General features: G+C 41.8%; 1 protein-coding gene across 3 annotated transcripts in view; it reads right to left on the bottom strand.

The window, feature by feature from the left end:
* Positions 1 to 4,809, bottom strand: part of SKAP2 (src kinase associated phosphoprotein 2) — a 137,694-nt gene extending 132,885 nt beyond the window's left edge. For all 3 annotated transcript variants that reach the window (XM_074900447.1, XM_074900446.1, XM_074900445.1), the window contains exon 1: positions 4,646 to 4,809. In XM_074900447.1, the coding sequence (XP_074756548.1) occupies positions 4,646 to 4,694 (49 nt within the window). In that variant the 5' untranslated portion in view covers positions 4,695 to 4,809. The remainder of the gene's footprint in view (positions 1 to 4,645) is intronic.
* Positions 4,810 to 12,582: the final 7,773 nt, after the last annotated feature.

Raw genomic sequence — 12,582 nt, forward strand, 5'->3', positions numbered from 1 at the left:
GTGCCCAAAAATAATATGCAAGCAAAATCAAATTCATGCACTGGATTCACTGTCTCAGAGTTTGCTTGCCTTGCCCTGTTCTGCATGCTATTTCCAGGATACAACTAAACAAGTGGATAAACAATATTAATTTGAAGAAAAAACTAGAGGAATCACACTGAAAAAAGGCAATTTGGACAATATGACTGAGCATTTAAACAAAATTAATATCTGGCTGGAAACAATCTCTAGGGCAAGAACATTGGTTTCTGTTTAGTTTGGGGGGTTTGCTGAGCAGAACAAGGAAAACAGATATTGGAACTGCATATAAGGTTCCATATGAACTAGAGAAAGAGTTTTATTCCACTTTCATAGCAAAAATCTTCATGACTTTTAAAATATGGATACAGAAGATTCAGAAATACCAGAAATAATGCAAAGTGTTAAAGGAAAAATAAATAAAGGAATAGGACCATTACTATAGTCTCAGGCATCATGAAGGTAAGTGGGAAATTATATAAATGATATATACATCTAATGATCATGACACCATCAAAAACTTTTTCAAAAAAATAAAGAAATCTTAACTCCGACTAAACCTCCATTACTAGAAAAAGTCAAGTTTTTTCCAATCAAGATAACTGAAGCAACCAGTCTGATTTACATTATACGAGAAATAATACACTTCGGGGAGAAGCCTCCTCCTTTGGAAGAAGCCAAAACTTAAAAGCGTGTATCAAAAAGAAAGGAAAAACAAAAATGAGCAGGCCTCCAACAATCTACATAACCAATAATAATTTGACAGCAAGGGGAAAAAAAACCAAATAAGTAACATCCCACTTTACCAAACACCCACAAAAAAAAATCATGAACATATGAACACGACAGAGGATACCTTTTCAAAAGAAGAAAAGACACAGTGGGGCTAGGCTTCCTTCACTAAATTCCAAAATCTCAAGCATAGTCTAGAAGGTGCAGAGACACAGGCAGGGAATGAATAAGCCATATACACTACCACACACCTCCCAGGTGTAAAGAGGGAAGTGAAAGAGCAACAAAACTACTTTCTCTTCCCACCAGAAGTTCAACTCATGACCAGAGGACCCTGTTTCTGTCTCCAGTGTTTCCCTCCCACAATTTGAACAAGTCAGAGAAAAGAGGATGGGATTGTGAAATCCCAACAACCCTCTGCAGTAAGCCCATTGCCGCACTGACCTTTCCCCTTCAACTTTATAGAAACAGCTTCCTCCTGTTTCCAGCTAATACAGTTAGCCCTGAGCTCAAGCTGTGCTTCTGCCTGGAAAATTTCAGCACCACTGACATGCAACTATAATGACCCTGCCAGCATGTGTGACAGAATTTGTTTTTGCGTTAAAGATATAATATTGTTTAGGTTCAAAGTAAAGTACTCACAAGTCAGAAAGTTTCCTGTGCAACTTTAATTCATCCCCTGGTGTGTTTATTCCCATTATCGGCATGTTTAACTACAGGAGCACTTAGTATGTTTTCCAGTAGGAGCCCTACTTGTTCAGCATAGTGGGTGGACAGTACTCCAACAATCAATCAAGGCTAAGCAGGGATAAGGAAATCCATATGATCAGTCCTCCTCTTGTTGCAGAAGTTGGAAATAGCAGGCAAAAAGATCAAGGGCAGGAGGAAGAGCACAATATTTATGAGATTTTGTATCTGTCACTGCCTCACTGCTATGTGAATATCAGGCTAAAAAAAAGGTGCTTGTCACCAGACATTAACTGCATGTTCTCAACAGAACCTAATATGAAGATGTCCCTGGCACTCATAATGGCCACTGAATATAGACATCCAACTCACATTATTTTCTGGAGGAATCAGCACAGCATGGAGGCAAGTGAATTTGAATTCTAATTCTGTTCCACCATTGATTGTTTTTTGCAACCCCAGATCACATTTTGTTTATTACACTAATTTTACCTATGGGAAAACAATATTCCCTCATCTCAAAGAGGTGCTGAATCAATACTTGTGAGCCATTAAAATAATACATTAAGAAGCACCCTCGAAGAAGAGCATGAAGAAATTAATAACTATCTACTCACTGCAGTCTTTGTATTGTGTAAAGGTTGCTTAATGAATAGTAAAGATATTACAGAGCTCCCTTCCTTCCTCCATTACCATACATCTTCACTACATGAATAGTTTGAGCAAAAAGAAGCAGGAGACTATATAATTAAAGACTATAAGAACCTAAACATATCAGTGAAATAACGGCTTATACAGTCTGAACTACTCTAGTTTCTAACTTTCATGCACCTGACTGGTAACAAAAAAAAAAAAAGGAGAGGTTAACATAACATATACAAACTGTAAAAATTAATGCTGTATTTTTTTAAAAAAAGGAATAGGGTTATTGAATTTTTACATTGTATAACCATAATTGTATTTGTTTCCCTTTGATAATTCTGCAAGTAACGAGTGAAAGTTACAAACTCTTAGTTGTTCCTCACCCCATCTCCACCCTGCTAGATTTCTGCTTACTCCAAAATTACACTGTCATAAAATTAACAAGTGCCAAGCTCATTTTGCATTGTCCCAAAATAAAATTGCATGTGAATGCAAATTAAGTTGAAAATATTACCATTACAGTGGTAGAGATGTATTATGTAGCATTTACACTACCATAATAATAAACCAAAGATTTAAAAATCATTGGTAAACCATTCCATTCTCCTCTTAATTTCAGTTCTATAGACAGCACTAAATAAACCATCTTGGTTTCTTCCAAAACAGCTGAAGCTGTACAAACACTAGAAACCTGTATATAATTTAGGCCATTGATCACTGGAACTCTGAAAGAATATATTTCCTTGAGGGAAAATAGGTGTTCTCAGTTTCACTTCAAAATACAAACTTTGTATCACTCTTGCCATAGAAGACTGGATAAAGATGGGGAGAAAGACATGTTGTGTAAATGAGGCACTATGACAAAAAAGTAATCACAGCCCAGAATGAACACATCTGCATCACACCCTACCCCCAAAAAAATCATAAAAGCACTTAAAACATTGATGAGTTTCAAGATCAGCTTCACCCAGTGAAAACAACTCTGAAACAAACATACACACACAGACTTCAGGTGATCACAAGGTCCAGAATACAGTAATACCACAGAAACTAACAAAAGGCTCTCTTAGGCTAATTTTTTTTTTCAATGATTAAGAATCTATGCCATAGAAGGAATCATCAGAAGCTTTCCTTTTTTCTTGTGGCCTTTTATGCAGGTGTTACTACAGATGGTATGATCTGCAAATAAGGTAATTATAAATAGTAGTTACAAATACACTTTAAACAGTTGGCAGAAGTGCTTTAAAGATGAGAAGACTGACTGGTAAGAGCAATATATTTCAAACATTAACGCTCACAATCAAAATGTTTTAAAAAAGAACAGTCTCCAAAGGTAAAGAGCCACACTAGATTCTAGCAGGTGCCCAGTCATGTAATCGAGTACTTCATTTCAGAGGGAAGATTCTTAAAAACATGGGTAATTTGAATGACACAGAGCTATACAAGCTCCTGTGGCAGAAACCGAAGTTCCCAAAAGCAAGGTACTCTCACTGAAACAGTTTCAGGATAGCAAAGCCTTCTATGAGTTTTTCAGAAAGGTAAAAAGAAATCCCAAACTGGAAATACGTAATTTGTTTGAATGGACAGGAAAAAAAAAAAAAAGTTTTTTAAAAAAATGAAATGGAAATCTTCAGCATAAAAAACATGACCGGCATTTTTAAGTCTCTATTGCTACCAACTTTTCATGGTGAGAAATCATCCCACTCCCATGCTCCAACATATCCATGAGAGCGTGGACAGTCAGTCAGATGTATTTGACTGACCTGACAATATGCCAGCACTTCAGTAACACCTTAATCCACTTCCGCATTAGCCTCAACTGTTTAGCAGAGAAGGTTTTTAATTTTTTCAGTTAACTCGGGGAAGCGGCCCAGCTGGCGCCAGCACAGCACCCGACAAGGTGAACTCCCCACAGGACCTGCCCGGCCACTGACACACCTTGGAGGGGAGAAAGCTTCCCCTGAGGGCTCAGAGGTTAGCTCAGCGGTCAGGAAAGGGGCCACGGGGCCTGCCGGGCCTCCACTCCCGTCCACACACGCGTGTCAGCCGAGGGCTGACACCCGCGGCGGAGCTCTGCGGACGTCCCGCACCTCACCCCGTCGCTGAGGCGGCGGAGGGGGACTGCGACCGCCCGGCCGCAGCACGACGGCCGGGCCGGGAGCGGGGAGAGCGGGACCCAGACCTCTCTCCTTCCTCCCTTCGGGTGCGCGGAGCAGCCGTGGGGAGGGGAACGGCAGCACCGCGCCGGAGCGCCGCTGCCGCTGGCGACCGGGGGAGGAAGTGACCGGAAAAGAGGAACTGGCGGGGAGGGGAGAAGCCCCGAACCCACGGAGTGGAAGCGAGCGTCCAGCGCCCGCCGAGGAGCGCTCCGCCAGCGCTGCAGCTCAAGAGCCGGTCGCCCCGCACGCCCCGGCCGCGCCGGCTACCCCGGCCCGTCACACCCCCCGCCGGCCCGCCCCCCTCGGCCTCCCCTCCGCCCTGCTCACCGCCCGCCCCCCGGGAAGCCCTCCCCCCTTCCTTCCTTCCTTCCCTCCCTCCCTGCCTGCCTGCCGGCGGCCGGCCGTACCTGCCAGGAGGCTGCGGACCTCCTCGGGGAGGCCGAGCGCGCCGTGCATGCTGCGGGCGGCGGGGGACACCCCGCGGGCGGGGCCCGGCTGCTCGTCCCGGTCCCGCCAGGGAGGAAGCGAAGGCCCCGCCCCCCGGCCGCAGCGGCACGGCCGCCAGCCACGGGGGCGGGGCTTCGCGCCGCGGGGGCGGGGTTTCATGACGTTTTTCCCCGTCCCCCGGCTCCCCCCGCCCTCCGGCGTCGCGCATGCGCCTCATCCCCCTCCCGATGTTTATACTCGCTGCTGGGTGTCCCCCCCCAGCAACGCCCCCGCCCCGAAGGACTGCCTCCCACGTGACCGCTTCCAGCAGCCATTTTGCGTGAGGGCATCCTGCAGGCCCGTCCCTCTTGCCAGAAACGAACATGGTGCCCTCTGCTCGCCTCCGCCCTGAAGCCCGGGAGAAGTTGTCTATTGGATAAGAGTGCCCGAAGTTGCTCTCTGATTGGTCCATTCGTTGTCCCGCCCGACCGTCAGGCCTTTCTCAAAGCCTCCACTCCCAGGGGCGGGCGGGGAGGTGATGGGTTTTCTGGTTACGGGGGGCGATATGTTTTGAACCTAATTTCTTTTACATATCTTTTCAGCCTTTATTCAGAGCACCGTGCCGACCGTAGCTCACCTGTTGGTAGGTGGGATGGCGCTGCTGAGGCAACAAGGGAGAGGCGGTTGGCTCCGGCATCCAGCACGGCCCTGCCGGTTCTCCCTCTTCCCTCTGGGGCTGCTGTCATTACCGGTGTCGGGGTTTGGGACAACAGACTGCAGCTTCACCTCATGCCACAGCTGTACCCATATACCAGTGGTTGCAGTTGGCAAAATAAAGCCAGAGGATTTGAGAGAAGGGGATTGAATGCACACGAGGCATGTAGTGAAATAAGAAATGGGAAGTGAAGCAGTGGGAACAGGCCTGTTGGTATTGGCATCTGTTAGCACGGATGTGTGGGCAGAGGTAGGAAGAAATGCTGTTCCTAAGCAACACAGCTGGGCTGCTGGAAGGATTGACTTTGTAGAAGTTTTGCTTATGGGGCAGCTTTGGTATATTTTTCCTGCAAATCCCTAGTTGTATGTATTTGGAGCACATCAGTGATGTAATATGTTTAGTGTAGAAATAGTCAAAGTAAACACTTAGCATGTGCTTCTGTGACCTCGGTGGTTTTGGCTGTATCTATGTTATTACTTCAGAAAGTGTTTGTGTTAGAGCTGCAGCTATGTTAGCACATCTGTATATCATGCCAGTGTTGAAAAAATGGTAAGGAAAAGAAGTTACATTTATGAAATTGCACCTTTATACCGGTCTAATTATATTAACACTTGTGGCACAGCTGGCAGTACAGCTGTATCAGTCAGGTATTAAACAGCTTTGTACTTCTGCTTGATGTTGCTGTACCAGCTGAAGTCTGCAATGTAGATGTGGTGTTAGATTGTATTGTTCTCCTGACCTCACATCTCTTTTAATTGCATGGAACAACTCAGTTCAAATACATCTGGGTTTTCAAAGCATTGCAGCTTTATTACCTGATTTTATGGCCATCTTGACTGAAATTCAAGTGGTTAACTGACTGACACTGTATAATGTTGCATAATGCTTTTTATGTTAGTTATCTAATTTCAAAATAAACATACACATGTATCTGGTTGCATATGTGTATAAATAGGTCTTGCCTCTTTGTTTGTATAAATACCCACTGCTCTTCTGGTACAAGAATATGTTTGATTAACTTTTCTGTAGTTGGCAAGGAGGGCTCTTTGGGCTTATGTTAAATTACACGTTTCAGATGTGCAGTCTTGGGAAGCTGCCATAAGGAACAGGAAAATGGCTTGTAGTCTTAATTTACTTGCCCTTTTTCAGGTTAATCATAATCCTGCTTTCTTGTGTTGACTTTACGGCTCCATCCATTTCTGTTCCAGAAATGAGTCAAGGGTGTCACTTGAACTCTGTTGTAGTTTTTGTTTTGAGATCACTTTTCCTGATAATTTATTCCATATGTTTACCATTTGTGTGAGCTTTCTCTGAGTTTCAGAACATAAAATGAGAAGGAATAACTTACCTTTATTATTTTCCATTCCCCATACTCTAGTCACCCTGCTTTTTCCTACTTACTTCTTTTCTTAAAGACCTCGTTGTTGCACTGAACACCAGCCCATCACACAGTTAGAAAGATTTGTGACCCAGGCCTATTTTAAGCCTTGTTAAGTTCCAGATTTACTCATAGTTCCCTAATTTTTAAATCTACCGCTAATAGGAAGCATAATTCAAAACAGATCCTTCACTGAAACAAGTCTGGCTTCAGCACCATTCCAGCCTGGTTTCTGAGGATTCCACAGCTTGTGCCTCATCGAAACCAGACACATGGCTTTGCTTAATCAGGCCCATAGATCAGGGGTTCTTGATGTGTGGGTAGCAATGCCACAGGGAGCACACAGAAGTTTATTGTCCTTCTGCGTGGGGAGGGCTGTGAAAACAGGGAATTCAGGAGGAATAGCCCACCTGAATCTGCAGAGAACCTACACTAATGCAGATGTAGGAAGAACAGAGTTTCACATCCATCATATCCAGTGTACTGGGAAATCCAGCATTTTCTCATGAAATGTTCCACTTCTCTGTAGCCATGCTTTTAAAACTTAGATTCTGGGAGAAGAAGGAAACAGGACCTGTGCACAGCTGCTGCTTGTTCTCTACATGTCCTTTAATAGAAAATTAATTGGATTACAGGGCATGCTCCCTGCACTGTTTCATACAGGCAGCAGCGGCCTTGTTGAGGCTACTCTGTGTTCTCATCTGTTCATCCTGTTGGCAGGCTGGCTTCTTTTGACAGATTCAAAAAAATAGCCAGTCAATAATCAGAATTTTTCTATTTTTAATTATTTAATTACATTAAACAGTAGTTGGGAAAGATTGTTGGCATGCACCTATATAGTTGTTAAACAGAAGGAGCACAGGCTATAAAGAAACACAAAAACTGGATTTAAAAAAAAATCAGAATAATGTTATTGAATGACAGTGATTAAACGTGGCAACTCTTCATGCGTTTTGACTGTGGTCACTGCACTGAAGAAAAGCTGCGGTGCCTCTAACAATGGAAAAACATATTCTGAACCTTTTGTCCTCTGGCAAAACATCATTAATGTTTTCTTAGGATTTACTACTACTGCTCAAATTAAAATTATTTCCTCACAGGCAGAGATACATTCAGCAGTTGTTTTGAGAATAAATTTACAAATTGAAGTGTAAAGAAGAGCTAGTACTTCATGTAACAACTTACTAAAATCTTGTGTATCCTCTAGTCTTCAGAATCCATCTCCATGAAAGCTTCCTATTTTGCTGTCCTCTTACAGACTTTTTATACAGAAACAACATCTCTGAAGCAGTCAAATAATGTTTGCACAATTGGGTTGCATTGGCTGTACTTTGTTAGGATGTGGAAACATGGTCTCGCACTTAGAATTTAGCCCATGGAATTCAGCCTGTCAAACATGAGCTGAACACACTCTTCAATTTATGGGATGCTTTGATGATCACAAATGGAGCTAAAATGTACTCAGAGAGACTGTATAGTTTTAAACATCAAGTGCTCAGTTTTTATTGGGTTACATGATGAAAAATTGTTACAGCAACCTATTTTCTACACAGTTTGGAGACTCTGGTGTCAGTGTTTCATGTTCTGAGTTACAAAACTGATGATGTACTTCTCTTTGTGAAGGTGACCTGCCATTAGCACAGTACTTCCCAGGTTGGTACTGTCTTGCTCTGAATGTTGCTTTCTATAAGCCTATCATTTTGAGACCTCAACCTGAGGATGACAATTGCCAACAGGTTTGAAAACACATGTCACAAAACACAAGTCATTCCCTTCCCTTCTCTCTCCATGTTTTCCCAGCTATATGACTGAAGAGAGGTACTGAACTGAAAAAGATCAAGAATGGTCTCCTAGATCATTTTCTGTGTGCAGTATTGTGACTACCTGCTCAGCCTTCAGAACTGTAATTTTTGATGCTGAAGCCTTTGCCTTTCCAAATACAGAGCAAAAGGGCATAATTCTTCATTTTTGTACTTGAATGTAGTCCAACAATGTCTAATTTTGCCTAAGAACTACCTCTGGAAAGAAGAATTGATGTTTACATTTTCAAAACTATAGGATAATAAATATTACTTTGAATGATGTTTTCTAAGCATTACATGTTGTGGGAAGCATTTTTGCATAACCATTTCTTGCTACATGACCATCCATTAGTTTGTGCATTATCTGGTATTTCACTTGACAAAAAATATTCTGCATCACATCAAGTTCAAGTTCAGTGTCTTGTTAAAAAAAACCCTTTTATTAAGAAAACTCATATCACATAAAGGCTTCAGAGTTTCACTAAGATCCTGGTTTGAGGTGATTTTCCAGCTGGTCTGATTCAAATGGAACATTCTGAAAGTTAGTTTTGGCACAGGTGTGAGATGTCAGTGGACATTTTGTCTTCCTAAAGTCTGTGAAAGCAAGCCAAAGATAACTCCCCAAGTATCACAGAAGATGGTCTCTGCTGCTCATCATACAAATAGTTCCTGTGAAGTGTGGAAACAACCAGCTGAATAAGAGTTGGGAGATTTCAGCTCATACTAAATCTATCTGTTCCTGTTTGTATCTAGCCCTTTGTTCTTAGACATCTTAAAATTAAATACTAAAGGAATGAAGACTCTTCCTCTCCCCACTTCTCTTCAAGATGTATAGAGATGCCCTGATGGGCCTTCTGCAGATGAGCATGGTTTTAGGAAGAAAGAGGGGAGGGAAGCTCTGTTTGACTGGGGTTTATAATTAAATCTTACATAAACTTTTACTTACCCCCTATATAGCCTTGATATCTAATGAATATTTTGGAGGAATGAAGAGTCTTAATAACTCTGAGGTGAGTAAACATGCATAAACGTCCTGTTGCATCCTCCAGAAGTAAAAGCAAAACATCATTCTTTGAAAGATACATGAAATAAAATCTAGGTTCCTCCAATCTAAATTTAGTGTTCTTTGTAGTTCTTTCAGCCTTTTATTAACAATGATATAATGCATTGAGCCATATTTTAAGCAAATTATACCATAGGTAATAAAATTAATGAAGAATACTTTTGGATGCATTTCTGTATGAATATCCTGTGTCCTTTTCCTGTTGCGATAATATCACTTCAATCCCCTGTGCCATAAGACACCAACATCTGAGCCATTGTCCTTCTTTTTTCCCTCGATGCCTCTTACTCCATCGGTGAAAAAGGAGCAACATTTTCTGTCAGTTTGGAGGGATTGCTGTGCTGTGTGACCTGTCAGCACGCTTCTGCTGGTTGACCAGCCTGCAAGCCAAACAGAATAGGTACCTGCTGAGCCCGAGTGGCAGTGGTTTCCTAACCCTAGCTCTCTGTCTTTCATCCAGCAGCTGCTTTTCAATAAGTTTTTAAAAAGATAGTATCTGAAGACTGTATCTACCAGATATAGTGGCCAGATTTTAGGGAGAAATCAATAGGTGGACAGGTTTCCTTGAGTAATCAAGCAAAAATTGTTACTTTGGAGACTCAGAGGTAAATTTGGCAATAATTCACAAAAGCCTTGAGGCACAACCAGCTTAAGTATGTTTGTGTGCTAGCATCTTGTATTTTGTGGGCAGTAGGGCAATCCCCTTTTCAACATTCCCTCCTCTGTACATTGTAGAAGGAACAGTAACAATAGATTTGCAGGGGAAAAAAGGGGTTCCAGAGTTCAAAACTTCCCTGTGTAATGCTACGTTTCCCTTCACAGGAGAAATAAAACAGTCAGTTTGGTTTAAAGCGGAGCTGAATCAAAATCAGGGTAAAATCTAAATAAAATTTCTGCAATAAGCTACGGAGTCCTGGATTGCAGCCTCTGAATTGCCAATCTTTTAACTGAAATAAAGACAAATAACTTCCTAAACAAGTGATGTTTCTCAGAAACACACTGAGAGCCTTCCACTAAATATTAGTGAAGTGGTAAGCTAAGAGTTAAAAAAGTTAAAAAGAGCTGCTGTGTTATTTTTATTTTTAAAAAGTCAAAGTGCACTTCAGAAGAGTGCTTTCATCAGCCTAAAAACATGAATATATGACAAATTATAGTCTAGCTAGCAAGAAGAGCTAAATATTACATCATATGCATAGGCATTAACTCTCCATCTTTCTTTTTAAACAGCTCAAATGAATTTTTGTTTTAATGTGCTTAACTCAGTGTTTTTCCTTGCAGCATACTTAGCTTTTCTGTTACAATTATTTTGCTACTCTTATATGATTGCCACAAACAGCAACAAATCTGGGAAGTTTCATAAAATTTCAAATGAAATAGCTAGTTTTGATGTCTGAATTCAACGTTGTTTCTGGGAAACATAGATGAAAATCTTCTTCAGGCTCATATAGAAAGGATTGGTCCAAGTGAGACAGATGTATAGGCTCATTCCTTGCCATGCAAACTCCTTTTCTCTGCAAGAGGAACATCATCAATTACCTTCTTTAAAGTGATACATAGATATGTAAAATATCATGCCAAATAAGAAGCATTTGTTGTCTCCGCTAGAAATTGCATTTTATCAAAGTGCTCAACTGATAAACTTCACCTCGATGGATTTAGTTTAAGCTGTGAATTATTATTCTGTAAAATAGAGAACCTTGAAAAACTCCTGATGCAAATACACTTTATTTATAAAGTGTCTTCTGGGATATCACATGGTTTACAGTGAGACTACTCAATTAATAAAATAGCTTTTCTCAGCAAGTATTTCTACAATAATGTCTGTAAACTACAGCGTGCCTGGCTAAAAGTATTCCAAGACAACCATAGCAATATGCTAAAGGGGGCAAGCAGACCCCAAGCCAATATTGTCTTACTTTTCTTCTTTCTTAATTTAATAAAAAGCTCTGAATACAGAGACCGATGGGTTTTCAAGTTCTGACTGACGGGTTTTCAATTGATCTTGGTACTTTATAGCTCCCGACACTTGGGTACTAAGCACCTTACAAACCCAACCAAAGCAGAAGCCTTATGAGGTAAAGAGGAGTTATTACCCCCCAGGCTGCAGAAGTATCACCCAGGAGAAGTGGCTTTGCCAGGATGACAGGGGAAGTATGTGGCAGCATGTGGAAATCAGCCAGATCACAGAAATCCCAAACAGGTACATTCAGTACCGGGTCATACCACCCTTCCAGCAAACCACCATAAAATCCTTTGGCTGTCACTGGCTCACCAGAAGATCGTTAGGTTCATGTCCTTTCTGTGACAGGTGTTATATGTAGACTCTTTATAATTCTTCAGTCCCAAATTGGGCATTTTGGGACTACCCTGCATCCCCACCAACTGGCACGGTGCAATCCTACTAGCTTGGCAGAACTGCATTGCTGTTTTCACAGCTTCTTATCTTTCCCACATATGAGCCTGATGCTAACGTAATCAATGCTGTTAACAGCTAAAAAGCTGAAGAAGTTAGGAGACTAATATGCTATTTTTAATTTAAGAAATCAAAGCATGCTATGTAAGAATCCTTCCACAGGATTGTGTTTGCATTCAGTGACATCTGTATGGATCTTCCCATATAGGTAGCTCCTGGCTTCAACCATGACATGGAGAACCACCTCAGCCTCATCACCCATCTATCCTTGCTGATCCCAGTGAGGCTGCTGACCTGAAAACCAGCTGCTGGTTCTGTAGTGTCTGCTGAGCAAATGTCTCCATGATGTATAAAGCATATAAATCCATAAAATACAAAAATATTGTGCCTTCATCTTACACTGCTAAGCATTAAAGATTCAACATCCTGGACTTAGTCACTGACAAGTAAAAGAAAACAAGGCTAGGGCACAGAAGGCAGACCTAGGGCTTCCCAATCAACTGCTGGTAAGCTTGATTTTGCCTAGTACACTGATCCATCTTACCCA

The sequence above is a fragment of the Athene noctua genome, chromosome 2 (genome assembly GCF_965140245.1).
Source record: "Athene noctua chromosome 2, bAthNoc1.hap1.1, whole genome shotgun sequence".
Classification (NCBI taxonomy): domain Eukaryota; kingdom Metazoa; phylum Chordata; class Aves; order Strigiformes; family Strigidae; genus Athene; species Athene noctua.